This window comes from Arabidopsis thaliana (assembly GCF_000001735.4).
Source record: "Arabidopsis thaliana chromosome 1 sequence".
Taxonomy (NCBI): domain Eukaryota; kingdom Viridiplantae; phylum Streptophyta; class Magnoliopsida; order Brassicales; family Brassicaceae; genus Arabidopsis; species Arabidopsis thaliana.
The window spans coordinates 26,634,615-26,657,937 of record NC_003070.9 but is presented as its reverse complement, the minus strand read 5'-3'; the positions used below and the strand labels follow the sequence as shown (position 1 = coordinate 26,657,937).

Here is a 23,323-nt window from a genome sequence, read left to right as displayed (position 1 = left end):
ATTTTATAAAGTAAAAGAGAGTACTAATTGAAATGGAGAGTGAAGGAGATAACACAAAATGAGTGTTGGGAATCATAAATCCATCAATTCATGAAACAATCTAAACACAAAAGGACTAAACTTAGCCCCAACAATGTACTTTTGAATTGTGTAGTGGTAGTTCAAATTGCACAACTTGGTGGGGGCATGAAAGGACAAGTGAGTAAATGATGATACAACATATACACGAGAGAGAGGATACGCAAAATGATAAGACCACGACGATCGTTCTTATCCACTCATATATATGAACGTGTTTTTGGTGATGAATTTAGAGGTTAAGCTCTCTTTTTTGTCCTCCTCACCAAACTTTTGCTTATGTGCATCTCCTTCACCATTATTACTTTCCTACAATTATTTATCTGCCTCTAAATAATAATATCTATAAGATCTTTCCGCTTGTGAAGAGAATCTCTCTGTTTTCGTAATCAACATGTGAGCTCTTTTGGTTCACAATTTTTTTTTTGTTTACTGTAGCACATAAACTAGTAGTATTTATTCTCCTTAACATCAAATTTTGAACTCGTGACTTTCATAAAAAGCTATTTAAAACATGAATATTTTCCTTTGAAAACATATCATTTTTTGTAATATATCATCTTAGGTATTTTACACAATCATCAACCTCAAGAGAATTTTCACCTTCTTATTTTCTTTACATTGATACCAAAAAAAAACTCGAGAGAATAATAGTAAAGTGGACTTGTTAACAACGAAAGCTGGCGATACAAAACTAGTACTATTCTCTTTAGCGATGCATTCAATATGATTTTGGTATAAATCAATTAAGTGTTCATATAATTAGTTAATGAAGTGTGTTTGTGAAATTAGCAAAAAAAAAATTATAGTGAATTTTATTTGATATTAAATTCTTGACAGACATGAGTCCATGACAAACATATATCTGTTAGTTCTTAAAGTTATAATGTAATCCTACAATAAACAGACCAAAGCATTACAAACAATGATCAAATACAGAGACGCCCTAACGTCTTCTCCTGCTCGTAAGAATATAAATGGTAACTATATAATCATAATCTAATGATTACAATTACAAATTACCATTGTAAAAAAAAAAAAAAAAAGTGTAGGTTTTATGTAGGAGAAGTAGAAGAGTAATTCATTCCACTGGATTCTCCGGTCGACAAATCAAGAAGCATCTTCTTGTATGGCATTGCACTCATAAGCCTGCACCAACAACATCAATTCTTTTAGATTCAATTGAAAAACCTCAAAATTTTCTATAAAGAAAAAAAATACAAAATCAAACCTCTCTTTGCGCTTCTCCAAGAACCGAGCCAAGGATGCTTTCCGAGCTTGAGGGACTGGAAAAAAGCAATTTTCGAGTTTAGACATATGATTTGAGGAAGCAAAAATCTTGATTATATTTTGTTTTGATGTTGATATTAGACACACATACCTGAAGGAATCATGTTACGAGGAGCTGCATTGAATGATTCGATCATGCTCATTGCATTAGTCGCAGCAACGGGTGTGTCCCTACACCTTGAGAAATTATCAGTGTGAGTGGCAGAGCTTGATGAGGTAGCAGCAGTGTTATGGATTTGTTTTCCATACATTCTTTCAGCTTCTCGAACCGGTTTGCTATCTCCAGTTTCACCTTTCAAACCGTTCCCGGCGCATAACATGATGGCTTGAGCCTACTCACATATCATGAATAGTCCGTTTTAGAACATGTAAATGTTATGTAAATGTTATTTGTATGAATCTTGATTATATATACCTTATCGGGAGATATGTCATTAAAGACGCTTATAGTTCCGCCATAAAAGATTGTGAGCTGAGGAGATGATCCGGAGGAAGCCACTCTGTTTCCACAAACCCACATAACCAAATCAAAATATGAAAAGAGCAAAAAAATTGTTGAATGTTTTTGCATCATAATATGGAAATTACCGTGGAACAAGAGAAGGATGAGTTGGTAAAGGAACTGAACCGCCTAGTAAAAGCGGCGTCGCGTTTTGAAACGCACCACCAAATTGGCATCTGCGGAAAACATTGGCCGCAGAAACTGATCCCCACTGGTATGCACCCGGAAACGCCTTAGCCTCCTAATTTGTTAAATTCAAATTTTAATCGTCAACGTCTTTAAATTTTTTGTACATTCTAAATTTAGAAAAATGCCAAGAAATAAACGTGATCCAAACGCCAAACACCAAACGCCACAAAATATTAAATTATTTTTTCCCTAACTTTGCGGCTGGCAGACGACCGACCCTACCAGCTCTTAACTAGCACTTATCCAACAATTTTTTTTCCCTGGTTAATGATTGGCCACATACACAAAAATGATAAAGTTCGGCCATTTATCCGACCATTTTCCGGTGGCTATCTCTTACGAAAACAACTTTTCTCATAAATATGTGATTGATGTGTTTAACATAATTTGAAAGTAAATTCTTCTTTTTAATCAAGACCATAATTGAGTACTCCTCTTGCACATGCTAAAAGACGACCATGATTATGCGGTAGCTTATAGAACCATTAGATTAGCCATAACATCTGAAACTGATACAGAGTAAGTTAAATTTTAAGATGAACCAACCTGGAAATCTGAAGAAGGCATGAAACTTGAAGTAGCAAAAACCTTTGACTTCCCCCATTCTCTAGCTGCCTTCGTACTTAACCCTATAAGTATCATTTTTTATGGTCGTCAATTTGACTAATCTATCCAATCTCATTTTTATAAAAGATTTAATGGAATCTTTTTTTTTTCAAGTTTTGGAATCTGAAAAATTATATTTAAATAAACAACTTTATACGGCTATGTTAAAAGTGAAAACTGATCTCTTCTTGAAACATTAAAATAAAAGATTCTCGAGACAAGAACACAAACCTCGTTCTTCGACAGCATCATCGTTAACCTCATGCTTAACGTTATTACTTAGATACTGCTTGTCGCTCAAACCCAGAAAATCTCTTTCCATTGCAAACCAAATATTCAATGACAAACTCTCAAATTAACGTGTTTCTCTCTGTTTCTTGCCCAAAACATCCAATTTAAAGAAGAGGAAGAAGAAAACAGAAGAAAGAAGTGGGAATCCACAAGGAAGGTTTCGTTTTGGTAATGTTACAGACACACTTTTGGAGAGGCTTATTTAACTCTTTGCCTTTCCTGTTTTTAAAGGCTTGCTTGATTAAAGCATGTGGGGCTTTTTTCTGACCGGTACAAACGGTTGGTGCTACTGGTTAAACCGGTTAATTCACACGTGTTTATTCTTTTGATTTTTTCATTTCTGAGGACCATATACAATTAGACATCCGTCGACCGTCGGTGGCTCTAGTTTATAATAGTGCATGTTTTTTTTCAAAGGTGGATTAATTAGTTTGGCTATTGGATATTTTCTTCGTGAACTCACACACACATGTAAAATGTGTGGTTGCTTTTCTTATGCAACGGTTTGGTATTTATCACATATTTTTTTCTTTTCTTTGAAAATTATTTCAACTATAATAATAAATGAAATGATAAGCCAAGACTCTTTCGTTGAGGCAAAAGTAATGTCACGTATTGGATATACAATAACCAAATCACGAGAATGCTCAATGGGCTGAAAGAAGTTTGATTTGCTTATCTAAGGCCCATAATTTTGTTTACGGCCCGACTTACATTAAATCTGTTCAGTATAACTGTACAGATTTGGCTAAATTGCATTCCAAACTAGACCTCCAAGAACTTGAGTGAACTTTTGCTAAGCTCATTTCATAACACGTGAAATTTTTGAATCTTTGATACATCATGTTGTTATTTGAGACCAATTTTTCTTATTCATATAATGTTTCAAACAGACGCAAGTCATTTATTAGTCATGTTACTCATGTACAAATTAAAAGAAGAACCTGGTTATGAAGCAATCATCGGTAGTACATTAAGAATTTCAGAAAATTAAAAAAAATATGGAAAAGAATTAGACGTTAGTTGGTCTTTCAAAGTCCTAAAACGATTTGGTAGTCAGCTTACAATTTTAAATTATCATTTTTAATGATTAAAGGACATTAGGCCAAGTCTTCAATTGAGTTCTTTAGACAATATGAGAATAAATAATGATGAATACGATGAAAAGATTCGTTCAGACATTCGCAATAGGACGAACACAGTTATCATTTTTTGGATCTCCATCCTGATTTACGGTTTAATATGTTCCATTATTCTCGACACGTTCATTTATTTTAACTTGTTTGTGTATTGATAAAAGAAGCTCAAACCCTTTTAATTACTGTTATTTTTTGCATAGACGAAAAACATGGCATTTATAGAAGATAAGAAATCGAAGGTTTCATTCACATCAAAGAAGAAGATATCGCTTTGGCCTATATAAGTCCGACAATTATACAAAAATCGATTCGGAGATACAATCATATCAATACTATATCAAATTATCAATATACTATAACTACGTACATCTTATGAGGGAGAACAAAAAAAATTACAAAAATACAACTAACAGTGTGGCTCGACTCGAGTTGTTGATTGATATCTTTCCCACTTTGTCCTTTCATTTACACCATTTCTCATCTGCAAAAGGCATATACATAGTAATTTAGATTTTATGATCGATAAAAGAACTGAAAAAAAAACGTAAATCAATATCAAAAATACCTTGTAATTTTCTACAACACTTTCCAACAAAAGCGAGAAACACAACGAGCAAGATGATTAAGGTGACGATTCCTATTATTATCGCCAATGTTTTTCCCACTCCATTATCATCCTTATTGCCCTTCTCTCCTTCTGCCAAATATATATATATATAATTTTAAAACTATCCATCCACCTCTAAAGTTTTTAATAAATTTGTTTTCTCCATCAAGTATAATGTTCATATTTTTATTTATGGTCAACACTATCAATTTTATGGGTTTAAAAATTTAGCGTCGTACACAAATATATAAACCATTAGACTAATTGTTAAGATCAGTCTAATATTTAAATTTTCATCTGAGGTTACGTAAAAAGGTTTTTTTTTTAGTGATTACGACTTTTTATTTTTTTATCTAGTTTAGTTAAAATAAGTTTAGAGGAAGACTGACCATGACCAAAGTTTGGGCCTGGGGTCTGACGCGCGTGACTACCACCAACACTGAAACGCGCGTAACATTTCGACAAGTAAACATATCCTCCCTGAGCCATTCCACAATCAGATTTGAGCCGTCCGATTGCATCAGACAAGCAATCTTGGCACTGTGATGTACTTAGATCACCGGAGCACTGAGCCACACCCTGAACATTCCCGTTGCCACCTGTCCTGTAAGATCCATCTCCGGTACCTAAAGAACCGATGACGTCACTAGCTTTGGTCAACGCATCCTGGTCGTTGAATTCCATCGGCTGTCCACATTTGTTGAGGATCAACGTTTTGTCTTGAACCCCAAGGAACGATTTGTTGTCGTAACGGATCAGACAATTTTCCATCTGCAAGAACCCGGAGTACGAGTTTGAACATAAGGCTCCGACCTGTGCGACGGCGCTTGATACGCACGTCGAGCAGGCGGTTGGGTCTAGGTCGCCGCGGCACTGGTAAATACCGTATACGGTAACGGTTGGTTCCGGTTTCCCGGTGGGAACTGTGAAGTTGGCGTAGCGGGTTTGGGCGGTTGAGGTGACGAAGGAAGAGAGGAGGGAGTTAAGATTTGTCTCGTAGCCGGAGCTAGGGGAGAATTTAGCCGGAGAACAAACGGCGTATATGTAATTGTCAGTGGGGGAGGAGGAAGATGGGTTCATTAGTATAACGGCTGTGAGAAGGAAACAGAGAAGGGACGTCGTCTTTGTCTTGATCATGGTTACTTTTTGTTTTGAGAGATAGAGAAAGAGAGAAGATGATTTGGTAAAATATAAATTGAAGAGCGAAGACTTGCTTTAAAGATAATTGACGTAAAGAAGGGTACTCTTATATGTGGTTCCATGTTGCATGCTTTTGGTTTTTTTTTTTTTGGTTTTTGGTTGGGGACGTTCTTAAGAATTTCCACAATTTGCAAGTTCCATATCATTGAAATTACTAAATAATTGCAACTCTTTCTTCGTTCAGACTTTTTTTTTTAAAGCTATAATGTGGAATTTGGCAATGTGCGTCTATCCATTACAACTTTCTTTTTGTTAATCTATCCTTACTCATGTCATTTGAATTCAATTTTTTATTTTGACAGTGACTCGTGTGAATTCGTTAGCCTCTACCGTTACTACTAATTACCCTTACTTGCCAGTTGCCACTTATCAAGAAGGCAATAAAACTGAGGAGTTAATTTCTTATAGTATTGTGAAGTTTGAATGCGTATAGAAAGGCCAAATCGGCGGACTTACCACGAAATTAATAAAAAACCAACTTCTTTATTCATGTATTATGTATATATAATCAACACAAAAAGATATGAAAATTTGCATTCAACTAGTTTATTTTTCTTATATCAGATGATAGGAGTGACGAAGCAATTCTCGCATTATGTGTGTGTATATAAAAATTGACAATAGTAGGTCTTTTTTTTTGTTTTTCTATATCATCAGAAAAAAAAAGCAATACGAATAATACCGAGCAATGACGACGTATACGTCATGAAAACGAGTTATGGTCATTAATATATTACATGTAGTATAGCGTATAGAGTTTGGATAGGCAATGGTACTTGAAAATGATTTTAGAAGATGAATTTTAATTATATAGAAAGGGATATTGGCGTGCTGGTCGAGATGTTGTATACATTTATGTAAGGGTTGTATCAACATTTTATTATTTTTATTAGTATGATGAGAAATCAATCAAGTAACTAGGCTGCCAACGTCAAAGTTCAGTTACGGGACCGGTGAACGAATAGAGAAGACAATAATGTTATTTGACCGACTTTTGTTTAGTTCTTATAACCACAACACCCATAGACCTTTTCTTTGGCTATAGATTGTTCTTATTGACTTTAGTAATACTATTTCTTTTTGTTGGAAGGTTAGATTCTTTTATTATCCATTGTAGCTCAATTAGTAAAGACCTTAGGCGAATCTTAGAGGTCGCCAGTTCGAATGACGCTTGGGACGAAACTAATATTACATGCTGTGGTTTCGAACCTGAGGGGATTACGGGCTTCGGCCCAGAATTTACTGGTATTCAATAAAAAATAAAAAATAAAAAAATCGTTACGGCTGCAAAAGAATTTATTGTTGTACGTATACTTGAATCTATCTATAAATTAATTACAACATGGATGTTGTATTTTTTCATACTACACATGTTTTAGTACTTAGTACATGAACTATTAACTATAGAAGGTAACATTTATGATACTAGATCATTGATAATTATTAAGGAAACAATGACAATAATGTAACAATACAAGAGTAATCATTTTGTCGATAAGGGATTCTATTCAGTTATGAAGTTGAAATAATAACCAATTAATTAAGAAGATATAATTGAAAGCAGAAAGTTCTGGTAATTAATTGCATGGTGGAATTGATCAATCAAATTACTTTTCAATAGTATTATTTTATTTTCACGTAACATAAGAAGAGAAAATATATCAGTGAAAAGTACAGCTAAACAAAGACTGGATAAAGTTTGATAAAGGGGATTAGAAGTTGTATCATTTAGTCACTAAACGATCAATGGCTTACCCACACAAATAGACTTTTAAGAACTCTTCTATCTTACACACACAAAGCTTTAATATCTATATATAGATTGTTCCAACGCTAATAATTAATTCTATTGTTGAATTAGAATAGGAATGTCATATTTGGATTTTTGTTCGGTTTTAGTTTTAGTTTTCCAACCAAGTATTGATTTTTAATTTTTTCGTAACACAGTTATTTTTTTTTCCTTGGCAGGTGGATCCGTAATCATTTAGATGGAGAAAATATAAATTTAGGGAGAAATAAACTAATGCAGAGATTAAGGGATTTTGGTGAGTAATTTCGTGCTTGACTTCTAATAAGTCTTTGGTCATTTCCTGAAAAATAATAAAAAAATTCGAATGGGCACTCGATAATTTTCTTGTATTTAGACTAACCTAATTAAGTTGACTCATTCGTCAATTCCAAAAGGAAAACGTTTCTTCGACAAATTGTGGAACTCTTTCAAGATTAAAATCTGTGGAGACATCCAATATCCCTATGCCTATTATAGATTTGAGTGAACTAATCTGATATTATTTATATGAGAATCTTAGCTTACAAATTATAATTAGGATCGTCTTATGTTTACCTTCAAAATTTACGTTTTCATTTAGAGGCTAGAGTAAAATATCTAGCAAGAATTCAAAAGTTATAGTACAAACTGACAAGATCAATTTCCCTCTGTTTTAGTTTTCTTCGTATCAAAGTCTGTCTATTTTCACATGAATATGTTCATAGCAAGATCAGATATAATTATGATCTTTTCACCTTTTCTCTTCTTACGCATCAGTAATTGGTTAGTAAGAATCTGATTCTGATTATTTTTTAAAGTCTTATTGATTATATGATACTCGTTTACAATTGTTGCTACATATTCGAGCATATCTTATATATAGAGAGAGTTAGAGACCATTACATCCTGAAAGTGTATAAAGATATTGATCAATGCCATATATGAAAGTAGATTAGTTGTGGATTAAGACATAATTTGTCAGGATCTAATTATTTTGAGGAATAAAAGGTTTAAACTCACCCACTTGGCTGTCCCTTTAAACAAAAGTTTTTCTATTTGAAAAGGGAACTAAAAGAATGTAACACGACACATGTGTATGTTAGATTAGACACCACAATAAGCATAATGTCTGATCCAGTCTTCTTCTTTTTTATTTATTTCATGTTTAATGTGTAATATATATTTTATTTTTTTGATAAAATTTAATGTGTAATATCTAAGGTAATATTTAGATGTATCTTCCAATTGGTTTTTGTCAATAATGTTTGTGTACCTTTTTAAAACTCTGATATTTTACTTGGGCCTGTAATCTAAAATAACAAATCTTATGGGCTTTAATTCTTTATTTCTTAAATCAGCCCAATTTGATTGGGGTTCAAAACAACCTGTAATAATAAATAGGGAAATACGCCCATGAATATATCATTTCTAACTCTGCAACGTTTTCATCCATGTATATGATATGTTTTTTTTTTAAGTCATGAAATTGAGATATGTTTTGTTTTCAATTTAAATAATATTTTAAAACCATTTAAAAAAAATCATATAATCTTTTATTTGAATAAGATACAATCACACAAGTACTTACACAAATAAACTATAATTCTTGAAAATCAAACACATCCCAATCTTCACACCATAGATTACTGTAACTACTAAAGATTTAACTAAAACAGATTCACGAGCATAACAATGAATTTACATTAGGATTTTTTTTTTGATGATTCTAAGGAGTTTTAGAAGATCTTTGTTTCTCGAGTTGTTCGAAAAGAGAACCATCATAGACGGCTCTCACTATCTCCTTGTGTAGCAAACCACTCTTGTCTTTGCACAAATTATACAATACCTTCCACTCCCCAAACGCTAAAATCCTGCAATTTTAATTCACATAGATTATTCAGAATTCATTTGAATATATATGACGTTTTCGGGTTTTGTTGTATAGAAAATTAAACCAAACTGGCTCGATAATTACCCTCCTTTACAATCATTAGGTTCTCTGTTTGCCTTGAGAAGTTCTTTAAGTTCCTTGCTGGTCAAAGCATCGCGATGTGTGTGAGCATGCTTCGCAAATATCTCCTCGAACTTTGAAGCCACAAACCTAACAAAAATAAAAATTATTTAGATTTCACTAGTTACCTCTAAACATATAGATTAATTGGCAAATTAAATTTCAAGATACAAAAAAAGAGAACCATATAGTATATACCGTCCATCCTTGTCGTAAACGCCTGAATCGCTGCTATGTATCCCTAGGCGGACATTCTTAACCTCTATCGGAAACGAGAATGAGAATCCTTTCCCCTGAAACCAAAACACTTCCAATGATTCTTTTTTCTTTTGTAAGTTGTAACGTATGAAATTAAATTTGAACTGCATGTATAATACCGGACGAGTTTTGCTGCTGAGACTGATGTTGATGAAAACAGCAGCGAATGTTGACAACAAATATCCACATCCGATTGCTCTAAATCCTGTTCTTGTTTTTTCGTTTGTCATATGTTACAACAATAGAATTAGTAAAAATATAAAAGTTTTTTTTCTGGGTGAAAGTATAAATTAACTATTAAGAGATACGACCATAACAGCCATAGCCATGCTCACAACTCTGTTACGTGAGAAGACAAAAGATCTCTAATACAAATCTGGTTTTAGATATTTCAAGATTGTTTAAGACATTTTGGTCGAACCAAGAGTTTCCAAAACCGTACCTTGAAATGTCTCCGAGGGATAAACGATACCATCTTTGTTTCTGTCGAAGAAGGCGACATGTTTTTGCAAGAAATTATACTCTTCTGGGACAACTTTCACTTCTACAACCACACACAAAAACGTTTTAAGATTTAATTGATATATGCGTAAATATTTACTAATTACAAGTATGAAAGTTGGAAGAAAGTACCAGCAGCGGAAATAGAGGAAGCCATAATCACAGATAGAGAGAAAAAAGAATAAGTGAATGGTTCTTATAGAAAGTAACTGAAAATATTGAAAAGAGAATGGTGAAACGCTGTTATTGTATGATAATAATTAATGTGATAAATACTCGATTCGATCTCGTGCGGTCGATATATTTATATACAGTTGTTCTGTATATTATAATAAGTCATTATCTAAGTAAACATATCGTGTAATAAACAAAAACAAAAGTGTACATATCGTGCAAGACTGAGAAGGTTACTGAATCTAGATATGAACATATTGGGCCTGATTAGTCCTTGTTTGTACAAAATTAGTGATATACATTCCTTATCGGCAAAGGAGTTCAAATATTGGTGAATGGCGATAATGCAACTATGTTGGAGATAGATTTTAAATACATGGCTTATACGTGATTTTTAAAAGAGAATAATGAAATTCAGTCAGGAAAAAAAATAATTTAAGAGTTTTTACTTGTTTTGTATACCATATTCGCTCAATTTAATTAGTGGATCGTGGTCATCATTTGGATTTTGGAACCTAAATCTTATAGCATTTAAATTATATATAACTATATAAGTTTAATCTTATCTTCTTATAATCCTCTTCCATCCAACAAATCGAGACATCCCATGATCTCATTGTTGAAATCGATTCGCAACCTACGTATACGTATAACCAAAGGTTATTGGTTTGATTTTTTGTCACTCATGTTTGTGTACCTTTAAATTTTATAGGGACCCAGGTCAACTATAATAAATAATTCCGCAAGTTCGGAAAAAAACATAAGGTCCTTAATTTTTTTTTTCTTCTCCTTTTTAAGTACATACAAAACTCTAATTAGGTGCACCAAAAAAAACAAAACTCTAATTTGGTATCTCGACATTTTTCTTTGTCGGATATCTCTACATTTTAACATTTATAATTTATAGTTTCTAGTTCTCAATCTGGTTTGGATATATCATATATACATGTCACATCAATGTCATCAATATGTATATTCCTTTATAACTTTGGAAGTTTTTATCTGTTGACCCAAAAAACATTTTACTAATCCGGCGCTTGGCTTACAATTTTTAAATGTGTTGTAAGAAAAGAATCAATGATGTTGTAAAAAAAAAATGGTTGGAAATTGAGATAAGTTTTGCCTTCAATTTTAATTATACTTCTTTGATTGGAAATAGAATCAAGTATGTAATTGATCAAATACACGAAAAACAATAACATAAATTAAACACATTACATGTTTTTTTTATTGTTGTTAAAACTCATTACAATCTTCACACCATAAATATTCACTATAACATTGAAGTAATAGTTTTAAAAATAAACAGATCCACAAGCATGCAGGAGAGCTTGATTATATTTAAATAAGGATTTATGGATGTTTCTTAGAAGTTTTAGAAGATCTTTGTTTCTCGAGTTTTTCGAAAAGAGAACCATCGTAGGCAGCTCTCACTGTGTCTTTGTGCAACAAACCATTCTTGTCTTTACACAAATAATGCAATACCTTCCACTCCGTATACCCTGCAAGCCTGCATTTATAATTCACATATATATAATTCATATCACGTTTCCGGTTATGCGTTGTATATAGAGCAAATTAAACCGAACAAAATCAAACCGGTTTAGTACTTACCATCCTTTACGATCATTAGGTTCTTTGTTTGCCTTTAGGAGTTGTTTGAGTTCCTCGTTGGTCAAAGCATCGCGATGTGTGTGTGCATGCTTCGTAAATATCTCCTCAAACTTCGAAGCAACAAACCTAACAAAAACAAAAAAATTATTTAGATTTCCCAAATTCACTAATTAATTACCTCTAAAGATGTAAAAAAACCATACCGTCCATCTTTGTCGTAAACGCCTGAATCGCTTCCGTGTTTGGCAAGGTGAATATTCTTAACCTCTATAGGAAACCAGATAGAGAATCCTTTACCCTGTAACCAAACACATCTTTGATTCCTTTTTTCTTTTGTAACGTACGAAACTAAATTTTAAGTTTTTAACTGTACCAACATAATTTCAGATTAATTACCGGACGAGTTTTGCTGCTGAGACCTATGTTTATGAACACAGAAGCGACTGCTGACAACAAATATCCACACCCAATTGCTCTAAATCCTGTTTAATTTTTTTAAAATTCGACAATAAAAATTAGTAAACATATCAAAAGATCTTGATAAGACCATAACATCCACACACACACACACACACACATAGAGAAGACACAAGAATGAAAGATCTATATTCTCTTAATACAAATCTAGGTTTTAGATATCACGAGATTTGTTTAGGACATTTTTAAGACCGTACCTTGAAATGTCTCCGAGGGATAAACGATACCATCTTTGTTCCTATCGAAAAAAGCGACATGTCTCTGCAAGAAATTATCTTCTTCTGGAACAAATTTCACTCCTACAACCACACACAAACGTTTTAGGATCGATTTAATGGTAATTAATTACTAATCACAAATATGAATGTTAGAAAAACGTACCAGTGGAAATAGAGGAAGCCATGATCAGAATGAGAGAAAAAAAAGAAGAAGAGAATGGTAAAAGATGAAAGAGAGAAAGTAACTGAAAATGGTGAAAAGAGAAGGCGAAACACACGCTTCCTTTTATATATAGAGATTTAATTGCTCCTTCTATGTAATTGTATTAATAATGTGATTAAGATTCGAGATGATCTGGTGAAGCCTATGTAATATATAGTATATTTGCATCGTCGTTACTTTTTTTTTGATTCTATACGAAGACAAGAAAATGAGTGGGAAGCTTTAGACATCTTTTATACTTATCATTCACCCACCACGTTTGCTTTGGCTGATACTTTCCTCGTTTTAATAAAATAAAAAATAAAATAAGAATTCTCATTATTCGTTACTCCTAAAATTTAATTTTAACGTATCAGTAATTTAATATACAACTTGTAATTTTTCATGTGTTTCTATTAGTTAAAAATTGCATAATTTTGATCGTTTCGCATTGCCGACTTACGGTATTTAATTAATAAGTCGTTACCTAAGACTTAGTACATATATCGTATAAGCCTGAGAAGGTTAATTAGTTTAAAACTTTAAATATGAATATATTGAGAATTAATGAACGGGTTTTATACAAAATAATAGTGATATACATTACCTCTCGGCAAAGGAGATTAATGAAGTAATGTATATTAAATTCATGGCTCAATAAAGTGCTTTTTGAAAGAGAAATTAAAATGAAATCCATTTAAGAAAAGAAAAGAAAGATATGGGTATTAGTGGGTGTATATGCCACATGTGTTTTCGTATTGTTTATAGTCGCTTTCTATATCTATTTTAAAGCCTATGCACTAAAAATCTTGGGTTCTTGATCAATGTGGATGAATCAGCTCGGCGTCTGAATGCTGACAAGCAAAGGCTGCGGCTACAAAACTTACCCTTACTTGTTAGTCTTATCCATAGTTTAACAGTTTTGACGATAATATTGGTGTCAAATGGTATCGCCTAGCAAACTAAACACGTTTGGTGTGCTCTATTTTTACCATTTAGATTGAGTCGTGTAGTAGACGGTAGACCCATTTTTTAAGTTATAGAAAGTGTGGTGGTTTGTCTTTTATCTATAGTATATGAATTGTAATTTCAAAGTTGTGATAATTTAAATAGATTTAGTTCTGCTAGTTGATTTTCTTTTTCCAATAATATTCATTATATCAAATTTGAATCAGGGTGTGACACATGTACGACACTAATACAAATCTTTAAACTAAAAATTTTGGTTTTTAGTTTTACCAACTTAGTGCTAATCCAATGAAAATAGCTTTTAAAATATGTAAATGTAATAAAACATTTCTAAATAGTTAGGATCCAAAAAATGTAACCATTGTCGTAAAGAAAAAAATCTGGTGGTCATTATTATTATTAGGTATTTCAATGTAGCATTGTGCATGAAAGATAAAAATTTAAAATTTTCACATATATTATCAAAGAAAAACTTTGGAAGTAACAAAATTTTGGACTAAAATTGCAAGATGTTTTTTTTTTCTTTTCTAATCGTGATAATCTTCTATTTTCTTGTTAGTGACATAAAAGTAGTACACAACATATCTAATTTCTTTCAAGTTTCAACTTTTCTTTTTATAGTAAAGTGTGTATATGTGAACGACTTTCATGTCCATCAATTACACCTAGATTACCAAACAATTACGTAGTATTTTTTTTACAAAATGCATTTTAATTAATGTGATTTTCTAAAAGTGATTACAACAGAGACTTGATTTGAATGCAAACTATAATCTAAATGGGAAATGTTATAAGATGGTTAGAACGTTAAGACACGGTATCAATATTCACACGCATTGGAAATGTGAAGTAACAAAAAGGCCATTGCGTAAAGCTGAGTGTAATAGATTCCTTATGCTTTATCTCTTGTCTTGTCCAAATGCTCATGATGGAATATTGATAACACTACAAATTCCTCTACACATTCACACTTGGTATAGGTAGTTTGCTTCTGCAAATTACCACAAACATTCCCTTTCAGATTCTAATCCAAACGCTCATGAAAAATTCCTAGTTTTTAATCATTACACTATTATTCTGTAAAAAAGGAATCACAAATCTTCTAATTGACAATATAATTCAACATTAACATATATATAGTATAGGATTTGAATTACCAACCATTATAGTTGATGACTTGATGGTTAGTAAAACTGGTTAAGTTAAAGAGGTGTTCGACTTAGCATCGCTATTTTGTAGAATTTAGTTACATATATCTAATCATTCCGCTACTTAACAATCGCATGCATCGACTCGAGTATCATATATTCATATCTATAAGTCGGATTTGTTGCCTTGTTTAGTATTGCTATTTGTCAAATCTATCAGTCGGATTTGCCACTGCCGTTTCAACTGCATGTTCTACGTGTTCTGTATGTCTGTCTAATCGATCTCTAAACACTTCAAATTGTTCGCATATTCTCTAACCACACTGCTTAAAGTTTGGTTCTCAAGATCCGAAGAGTAGAATGTGTCTACAACTACGTGACTATAACGAACATCTTTCATCATTCTTCCCAAATGAAAAAGTAATTACCTGCAACTTTTGCTTTATCAATTATATGCAAAAGGCACTTCTTTTGATACGACCTTCAATCTCTATGTCCTCCAAAGTAGGCCGCATACACTCACACAAAAGTAAAAGACCAAAAAAAGTGAAGAAGAGTGGAGGTTTATTAAGGGCACCTGTTTTTGGTGAATATATTCTCAAATATTACATAATACATAATCAAATGGTAGGATTAAGAAGGCCTATAGAAGAAAGGGTTCTTAGGCCAATCTCAAAGCCCTTCAAATGCTGTTTATATACATTGTTTTGTCTCTTAAATTCTTATAAATTCCTCATTACCTCTTTTCACATCACGCAACATTTCACCACTAGTCCCTTTGGGTCTGTCCTGCCTTCCTCATTACCTGATGATACATTCAGTTTTGGTTAGAAAAACTATGATATGTGGCTCTTTGCTCAGAGCATAGCCAGTGCGGCTAAACCGGGTTAGGAAAGTGTAATCCCATATACCTAAACTAAAGAAAATTACCTTCCAAGGGTTGAGCTAACTTGCGGTTCTGCGATGACATCATTTCTTTTTTAAGCTGAATCAGTAGATCCTCCATTGTGAATTCTCTTCTCCAGTTGGAAAGCATAGGGAAGTGACTCGGATCAACCTGATCGTTCAGTTTAACCAAGATGAATATTTTGCAAAACAAGATCCTCTTATTACTAATATTGTTAGTTCAAAAGCTTACCACTCCATTCTCAGGATTGACACAAGCCATGTTTATACGACTCTGAAACCTCACAGTAGGTGGACTTTCCGGATAATCCTTTCCACAGAATAGCTTCAGCTGAAAGATTTTCCCTTCATACGCAGTCTGATAACAAAAACATCAATCTTTCTTCTCAAATACCAAAAGTGGAAACAAATACTTCAATTCATTTCCCTTTTTGTCTCTTCTCATTCACCAAAATTGGTTTTAAAATGCTACATAAGGTTACTAAACTCAGCTAAGGATCATTTGAAGTTAAATTAAACCCTCGAATTATAGTGACAAACAAGTAGCAAAAAATTGCATCTTTTAAGTTAAACATTTGGAAAGGTTCTTGCTTTAGCATTAAAAAATGCATCTTTATTCAAATCTACCATAGATATTATCATTTAAGTTAAACAAAAGATGAAGAGATAGATTGAGAAGAAGAAAACTAACATTATGAGGACCAAGAATGGTACCAGTCCAAGATTGCATCAAAATATCATCAGCATCATCCATTCCATAACTCACTGTCCCATCTCCAATTCCTTTCTCACCTCTTTCTAGCTCTTCCAATAATCTAAAGTTTCTGGGAACTGCAAACCACACAAAATCAATCAAAGATACAAATGATCAACAACGATATAGAGTGACTTCGCAATCTGTGTAATCAAAATCGTTACTTTAAACCTAAGGAAGCAATAAAGTAAAACCCTAGATTCCAAATCAAAGAGACTAATCGAATCAAAAAAAAAAATTGGATTAGACTTACCAACGACCTTCTCTTCTTCCGAACCCATTTGGCTGAGATGATTGTAGTGAAATTACAGAGTAGTATCTGAAGGATGGATTCGGCTAGAGAAGATGAAGAAGAACAGAGAAGAGAGAAAGAGAGAGAGTCTAACAGCTACTGTTCATCAGACAGGATATGAATTGTGAAAAATGGAAGGAAGAAAAAAGAGAGAGAGTTGGTCAAGTGCTTCTAGTCGTACAGTGGTTGTATTTTGTAACCCCACTTTTTCTCCACCACTTCCAACAAATGTATAATTTTAATTTATTTTTTTATGACTTCGTAAAGTTTAATTAAATAATACGAAAATTATTATTTTGAGAATTATTTGTACTGTCGATATCTCATTATTGAAAAAAAAAAAAAGCACTATGACAAAATATGAACCAACCATAACAAAGACAACAATAGATGGTGTAGTAGTGGTGCTTCTTGCTTTGTTTTGGTGGTTGTTGTTTACGCTCTGTTTTGACTTTTTTGCTTTGTATGTATGTAGTTGGAGTTTTCAACAAACTCTCTGTTTCGAGTTTCTTTTCAGACGAAAAAACAAATGTCCAAATCAAACCAACCAATGAACCAATAATAAAACACTAGAAGAAACAAACAGATGGATGTGGTTACAAATTTATAAATTCAATTTAAGTCGATCTATCTTGTTTTGAAACAAACCAATCATCCATCTCTCCATCATCACTAATGTTACCAAGAAGTTCATTTCTTCTCCGATCATAACATTTTGACTCTGTTTCGTTCTTCGTATTATCATCTTTTTTCGCTTTAGTCCCATTGCTTCTAATTCTCTGTGTCATCTCCAACTTCCATTGCTCTCTCTTTTCTGCGCTCTTTGAAACATTGCTTCTCCCTCCCTCTACTGGAAATCCCATGAAACCATCTTCTTCTTCCTCTTCTTCGCCATTGCATCGTTTTACACTCTCTTCTTCTACAAAGCTCCACGTCTTTGTAACTCCGCTTTGACGATCAGCAACTGTCTTTGAATCCGGAGTGACGTTTGCAGCCTTTTGTCTCTTGTGATCACACTTCAAACATATAGAGTTTCTTCTAAAATTGATGTAATTGCACCTGATGATGTATAGAAACATTATCAATTTCCAACAACGATCGCCAGATTTTAAGACTTTAAACAGCATTTAGTTTTAAGGTTTAAGGAGGTGACTCACGACTCGCATTCCCACTCTCCGGGATTGATTTGACGCAATGTAGGCTTGTCTTTGCACCTTAAGCATCTCGTGTTTTTCGAAAAGTTCAGGAAATTACATCTGTGCAAGTAAAACAAAAATCTTAAACATGTTTTCATGGTTTTAATCAGATTAAACACTAACCGATGAAACAGTTTGTCCTCACGTTTGACAAATCCAATCTCCTTTCTTCAGTGGGAGATGATCTTTTTGTTCTTCCTTCAACTGTTTAAGCCTTTCCTCAGAAAAAACATCACATCGCAAGCATCTTATGTTTTTCGCAAAATTTAGAAACTTGCATCTGCCCAGTTCATAATACAAAAAAGAGCCCAAAGATTAACATCCCTGAAATCGAATCATAAACATTACCAAGCAATGCAGTAAGATTACTTACTCTGTACAATACCAATCCCCTGGCCTTTTTCGTGGATCTCTTTCATCAATGTCCTGTGAATTTGGCTGGAGCTCATCTCCAGCTGTCTCAGTCTCAGCAGATTCAAAATCTGTTAAGCTATACGCTACACTTTCTCTGAGCAACTTCCTCACAGAATCTTCAACAAGTTTGGTTTGACAGGCACGATTCTCAACAGTAGGAGAAATGGAATCAAGCCCATAAGTTAGCAGTAAACGCATGACATCTATAGTTCGAGCACCTTCATCATCCCGTGCTTGTGCATACGCCCTTTCACATTTCCCTCTCAAGTTGCAGGAGCCACACACCTACTAAGTAAATGTTTAAGCTTTGTTAAGTAAGTTTCAATTAAAACCTCAAAGAGACCATTTGATGCAAACTAATATAAGCGTGTCAATCCAAAAAAAGGGTAACACTTAGTGACTATATAAAGAAGTAAGCATACATTTCCTTCATCAATGCCCACATAAGCTCTTAGACGCTTTCCTGAGTTCACGACCTTCCTATCAGTGCTTGGACATCCACACCCAGCAATCACTTTGATATCTTTCTTCGACAAGTTTCTGCAAGTAACAATATTTCTCTGAATTTTCAACAATTTCAACTAAAAGAGAGTCCTTTAGTAAATGGAAATCTTAAAAGAAGGATCTATGTATTATATTTATCTCCAGCATTTAGTCGAACACTTGGTGAGCAACATTGAATCAAATTGCATTACCTGACGAGAGTGAAACGATGGCGGGCGAAATTGAGACAAGCTGTACGAATATGATTAGATTCCTTGGAACTCATCAATGGAATCAAGCTTTCTTCAAAGTAACCTTTTTTAGCTAGCATCCCCATTAAATCTAGCCACTCGGGCCACGGGTGCGAGCTTGGATCAACCAAACCTGGTCTAGCGATCTCAGCGTTTTGGGTTTTAGCTAGACCGTGGAATGGTCTTGTGTACCCGATGATTCGATGGAACAATCTATGGTCGGTCTTGAAGAATCTCAACATGAGATTTTTAGTAGGTACATAAAAGTTTAGTTACAAAGAGATTTTTCCCGAGAAAGCAACGAAACTCAATGCGTATTAGTTAAGATTAAATGTACAACGCATGGACGACTTATATAAACATTTGTCTTAACAAATACACACTGATTTTGTTGCTCTCTATGAAATAACCATAGTCGATAAGTGCAAGAATTTCTTAGAAGGCATGAGACTTATTTATATGCAACTTCATTACAAGAAAATGTAATAGCCATTTTTTATTGGAAACCAAAGAACTTGTTAAACTCGTATTGGGAAAACAGAAGGTCAATCGTTTTGACTTCCTATTGGAAATGAAAAGAACTTTCTGTCCATTTTATCTATTACAGCTTCGATATTGTTGGGTGGGTTTGTTACATGGCCCATATAAGAGTCCACTTAGGCCCAATCTACAAACGATGTTATTATTATCAACAATCCCATTACATGGTTATGGTATACAATTATACATAAACAACTCGGGAACCCACGTGTAGTACTAGTAACACGTAGAAGGTGAAAGAAACTGCCACGTGTGAAATTGAGGACCACATGAAATCGCCGACAAAGGACCGCCGTTTCCCGAAGAGACCACCCGCCGCCGTAGAAGAGCACAAGACTTTGAGGAGCTAGTTTCAAAGAAGAGCGCCGATAAGAATTCTTCCGCAAAGCTTTCACCGGATTTCAACTCCGAAAGCGGCGAAATTTTATAAGAAAATGGTAGAAACAAAACAAAACAACCATAAGCACAAGAAGGATTAGAATCAACACCATCATCGGAAAACGGAGAGGTATAGAGGAAGAAGAAAGACTGAAAGACTAAAACCCGGTTAAAAACAGAATTTCAATTGCGCTTTTTAGTTAGTTTTAAACCGGTTACGTAAATCTTAAACCATACTAAACCAAATTGGTTCTTGGTTTATAACAAAAAAAATATCTGAAACGTACAGTTCAAGAAGAGAGGAAAAAAAATATCTTTATTGAGTTTCCACGTGGCTCATATTCATTGGATTTTCATAAAAGAAAGAAATTGTGTACTGGTAACACTAAAAATTCCCAAGGACACTCTTTCACCAATCACAAAAGGAAAAAAAAAATAAAAAAATCTAGCATCATCATCAACATCATGATGATCTTTTACATCTATTGGACTCACTTTTTTGGGCTAATATATATGAAACTGATCCTCACGTTATTAAATATAATTCCGAGAATTCAAGACTTCTATATTGTTACAATGTTTAGAGAGATTGTTTCAATTGTTGATGAAGTATAATTGGTTATGACTTGGACTTCTATGAACGTAACATCCATTGTTACGTATAGATCTCTCTACGCAACTAGGACATGTTTCCGGAGTTGAAGGCGATGGAGGAGAACGAGAGCGTGATTTTGACGAAGAAGATGACGTCGTTGAAGGTGGAGGAGACGAGTTTGCTGTTGTTCTCGTTGATTTAAGCGGAGAAAGAAAGACGTGAATCTTAACTTGCGCTGTTATAGCGAGATCGTATTCCTCCATAAGATTCTTTAGATCCTCGTCGGATCTTACCGTTACAAGCGCGTCAAGATCATCTGTTGGTAACTGACATCGGAGACTAGTCACCGCAATCCCGCAAATCTCACCGAGCTTCTTCTTTAGCTCTGTTAATATTATCAAACAGATAACCGGTGAGTGTGCTACTAGACGGCTACACTAACCCTAGAATTCGTAGGGTGATAAAAAAAAAAAAAACTGATTAACTAACTAACCGGTGAAGGATATGGCGCGAGTGACGGAGAGGACACGTGTATCGCCGCCTTGATAACGGAGCTTGCCGTCGGGATAACGTGGGGTGATTCTGCCACCGTAGCTACAAAGGAACTTGACGGTTGTTGTATTTGGGACCATATCGTTTTTTTATGCTTAGTTGAAAAGGTCGGAGTTGGAGAAGGTTGTTGTATAGTTTGTTTTTCTTAAAGCCAATTAACTAATGTTCAATCGATATATATAGAGAGAGAGGCTTTTCCAAGAATGCAAAGGAGTGTGTAAAGCGTAGATATGTATAAAATTATTTATTCTCTGTTTTTTTTGTGTGTCGTGTAATTTAATTACAAAAAAGCTCCAATGAAAAATAAGATTTTGCCGACGTAATTTTTTTCTTTTTGGAATATTCTCTCATATGAAAACAAAAAACAAAAAGAAAATCATAGGACTATTTTGACGCGTGTTATAAAATGAGTGGAGTTTGAAGGACCCATACGACACTATTTATGTTAACCGGTCTCGCTCGACCATCGGCGATTTTTGATTTTACTTTATAGGCAAATATGCAGACAAGCTTGATTTTACTTAATAGGTAAGCAATATGTTCTTGAACACAATAATGTGATGGTAAATAAATGCACACATGTAATACAACAAATAAGATTATGTTTGTTTGATAAAAGTACTATAATATAGATTCTTCTTCTCTTATATGGTTAAAATGATATAATTATCGTAGTTCAGTAAAATTCTAGATATTTTTTCGTATTTTTCTTTTACACAAAAAAACATAAATGGGAAAACAAATAATATATTTTGCTATATTTCTTTCTCCTGTCAAACAAAATATTTGATATTTTCTATTGACGTAGGCCTCTCGTCTTGTGCAACCGGTCCCTTGAAAAGCCCACAACGACCATGAACATTTGCATTGCAATATCAATTTTTTTTTTCACATTGCAATATCTTAAACATCTTGATATTTGTTTTGATAATTGAGGAGATATTATTACATGATGCCACATAGATAATCCGATATATAAGAGGAATCAATCGGGAAATAACATTTGATGTTTGTATAATGATAATCCATGTTTATTTTATTACTTGATTAATGGTTAATTTTTTTTTTTGATTTTGAACATCATATATCTAATCTAAATTTGAGTAATGTATAAACAAGTGAAAAAGAAGAATGTATAAACAAGTGATTTATCCCATTTGTACTGTTTTTGCGATGGTAGATGTTGTTGTTTAGACAAGTTCACATGATGAAGATAAATTCATTATAGACTACTCTAAATCTCACAAAAAGATTTCAGAACTTGGTTTCAATCCAAGCTCTTCAAAAACTAAAGTTTTACTGCTACTGATGCAAGTTGTACACCGGAACAGAACCCATAAGTAGTCAATGATATAATTGATAAAGATGTGGTAATGACCAGAAAAATAAACCGATCAGTTCGAACCAAAACCAAAGTAAATTTTAAATCGGTTTTTCAAAACACGTGATGATCACAAAAGTGATATTTTCCTTTATAAAAAAAAAGATAACGAACTCTATTGGCCCCTGAACTAAATTGTTGGATTAGTGTGGGGAGGACGATTTTATTTAGTTGCTCATGTTCAGTTTTTTTTTTTTTTTCAAAAGGATAAGATAAAAATTTTGTTATTAGACACAGAATTTCATGATAGAAGTTTTGTGTGAGTCTATAAAATAAAAATAAAATTTACTATTATAAATCTAATTGAATGGTTTGAAAAGAAAAATTAATTAAAATATA

The 23,323-nt window shown here is 33.4% G+C and overlaps 7 protein-coding genes and 1 non-coding gene across 13 annotated transcripts; all 8 read right to left on the bottom strand.

Moving 5' to 3' along the window:
* Positions 1–587: 587 nt before the first annotated feature.
* On the bottom strand, positions 588–3,409 carry TIFY7 (TIFY domain/Divergent CCT motif family protein). 3 transcript variants are annotated; one of them, NM_001036187.5, is made up of 8 exons: positions 2,897–3,170; positions 2,606–2,688; positions 1,957–2,111; positions 1,784–1,868; positions 1,618–1,700; positions 1,460–1,545; positions 1,310–1,364; positions 874–1,227 (listed from the first exon to the last, which is right to left on the bottom strand). In NM_001036187.5, exons 1-8 carry the CDS (start codon positions 2,985–2,987, stop codon positions 1,134–1,136), a joined length of 732 nt encoding a protein of 243 aa, NP_001031264.4. In that variant the 5' UTR covers positions 2,988–3,170; the 3' UTR covers positions 874–1,133. The 3 variants fall into 3 exon arrangements, with proteins under 3 accessions (NP_177227.5, NP_001031264.4, NP_001320988.1); NM_105738.8 differs by having other exon boundaries at positions 588–1,227; positions 1,460–1,700; positions 2,897–3,409; NM_001334477.1 differs by having other exon boundaries at positions 874–1,364; positions 1,460–1,700.
* An 885-nt stretch (positions 3,410–4,294) lies between these two features.
* Positions 4,295–6,098, bottom strand: HWI1 (Receptor-like protein kinase-related family protein). The gene is made up of 3 exons (NM_105737.4): positions 5,092–6,098; positions 4,661–4,792; positions 4,295–4,576 (listed from the first exon to the last, which is right to left on the bottom strand). Exons 1-3 carry the CDS (start codon positions 5,837–5,839, stop codon positions 4,557–4,559), a joined length of 900 nt encoding a protein of 299 aa, NP_564997.1. The 5' UTR covers positions 5,840–6,098; the 3' UTR covers positions 4,295–4,556.
* Positions 6,099–9,200: 3,102 nt separating this feature from the next.
* AT1G70680 (Caleosin-related family protein) lies at positions 9,201–10,733 on the bottom strand. 2 transcript variants are annotated; one of them, NM_105736.2, is made up of 6 exons: positions 10,573–10,733; positions 10,382–10,483; positions 10,059–10,144; positions 9,880–9,974; positions 9,646–9,771; positions 9,201–9,541 (listed from the first exon to the last, which is right to left on the bottom strand). In NM_105736.2, the coding sequence occupies exons 1-6, from the start codon at positions 10,595–10,597 to the stop codon at positions 9,397–9,399; spliced, it is 579 nt and encodes a 192-aa protein (NP_564996.1). In that variant the 5' UTR covers positions 10,598–10,733; the 3' UTR covers positions 9,201–9,396. The 2 variants fall into 2 exon arrangements, with proteins under 2 accessions (NP_564996.1, NP_001320679.1); NM_001334476.1 differs by lacking the exons at positions 10,382–10,483; positions 10,573–10,733 and having other exon boundaries at positions 9,204–9,541; positions 10,059–10,254.
* A 1,004-nt stretch (positions 10,734–11,737) lies between these two features.
* On the bottom strand, positions 11,738–13,373 carry CLO4 (Caleosin-related family protein). The gene is made up of 6 exons (NM_105735.3): positions 13,087–13,373; positions 12,903–13,004; positions 12,625–12,710; positions 12,432–12,526; positions 12,229–12,354; positions 11,738–12,124 (listed from the first exon to the last, which is right to left on the bottom strand). The coding sequence occupies exons 1-6, from the start codon at positions 13,106–13,108 to the stop codon at positions 11,968–11,970; spliced, it is 588 nt and encodes a 195-aa protein (NP_564995.1). The 5' UTR covers positions 13,109–13,373; the 3' UTR covers positions 11,738–11,967.
* Positions 13,374–15,669: 2,296 nt separating this feature from the next.
* Positions 15,670–19,863, bottom strand: AT1G70650 (Ran BP2/NZF zinc finger-like superfamily protein). Of its 2 annotated transcripts, NM_001198435.1 has the most exons (10): positions 19,500–19,863; positions 19,227–19,344; positions 18,764–19,089; positions 18,536–18,670; positions 18,352–18,450; positions 17,877–18,253; positions 16,840–16,979; positions 16,381–16,506; positions 16,173–16,299; positions 15,670–16,047 (listed from the first exon to the last, which is right to left on the bottom strand). In NM_001198435.1, the coding sequence occupies exons 1-10, from the start codon at positions 19,778–19,780 to the stop codon at positions 15,989–15,991; spliced, it is 1,788 nt and encodes a 595-aa protein (NP_001185364.1). In that variant the 5' UTR covers positions 19,781–19,863; the 3' UTR covers positions 15,670–15,988. The 2 variants fall into 2 exon arrangements, with proteins under 2 accessions (NP_001185364.1, NP_564993.1); NM_105733.3 differs by lacking the exons at positions 15,670–16,047; positions 16,173–16,299; positions 16,381–16,506; positions 16,840–16,979 and having other exon boundaries at positions 17,596–18,253; positions 19,500–19,862.
* MMZ2 (MMS ZWEI homologue 2) lies at positions 15,789–17,373 on the bottom strand. 2 transcript variants are annotated; one of them, NM_105734.3, is made up of 5 exons: positions 17,156–17,343; positions 16,840–16,979; positions 16,381–16,506; positions 16,173–16,299; positions 15,789–16,047 (listed from the first exon to the last, which is right to left on the bottom strand). In NM_105734.3, the coding sequence occupies exons 1-5, from the start codon at positions 17,181–17,183 to the stop codon at positions 15,989–15,991; spliced, it is 480 nt and encodes a 159-aa protein (NP_564994.1). In that variant the 5' UTR covers positions 17,184–17,343; the 3' UTR covers positions 15,789–15,988. The 2 variants fall into 2 exon arrangements, with proteins under 2 accessions (NP_564994.1, NP_001185365.1); NM_001198436.1 differs by having other exon boundaries at positions 15,792–15,982; positions 17,156–17,373.
* MIR777 lies at positions 19,831–19,938 on the bottom strand. The gene has a single exon (NR_139927.1). It is a non-coding gene; the product is annotated as a microRNA ath-MIR777 precursor (primary transcript).
* Positions 19,939–20,061: 123 nt separating this feature from the next.
* On the bottom strand, positions 20,062–21,828 carry AT1G70640 (octicosapeptide/Phox/Bem1p (PB1) domain-containing protein). The gene is made up of 2 exons (NM_105732.3): positions 21,545–21,828; positions 20,062–21,436 (listed from the first exon to the last, which is right to left on the bottom strand). Exons 1-2 carry the CDS (start codon positions 21,681–21,683, stop codon positions 21,051–21,053), a joined length of 525 nt encoding a protein of 174 aa, NP_177221.1. The 5' UTR covers positions 21,684–21,828; the 3' UTR covers positions 20,062–21,050.
* Positions 21,829–23,323: the final 1,495 nt, after the last annotated feature.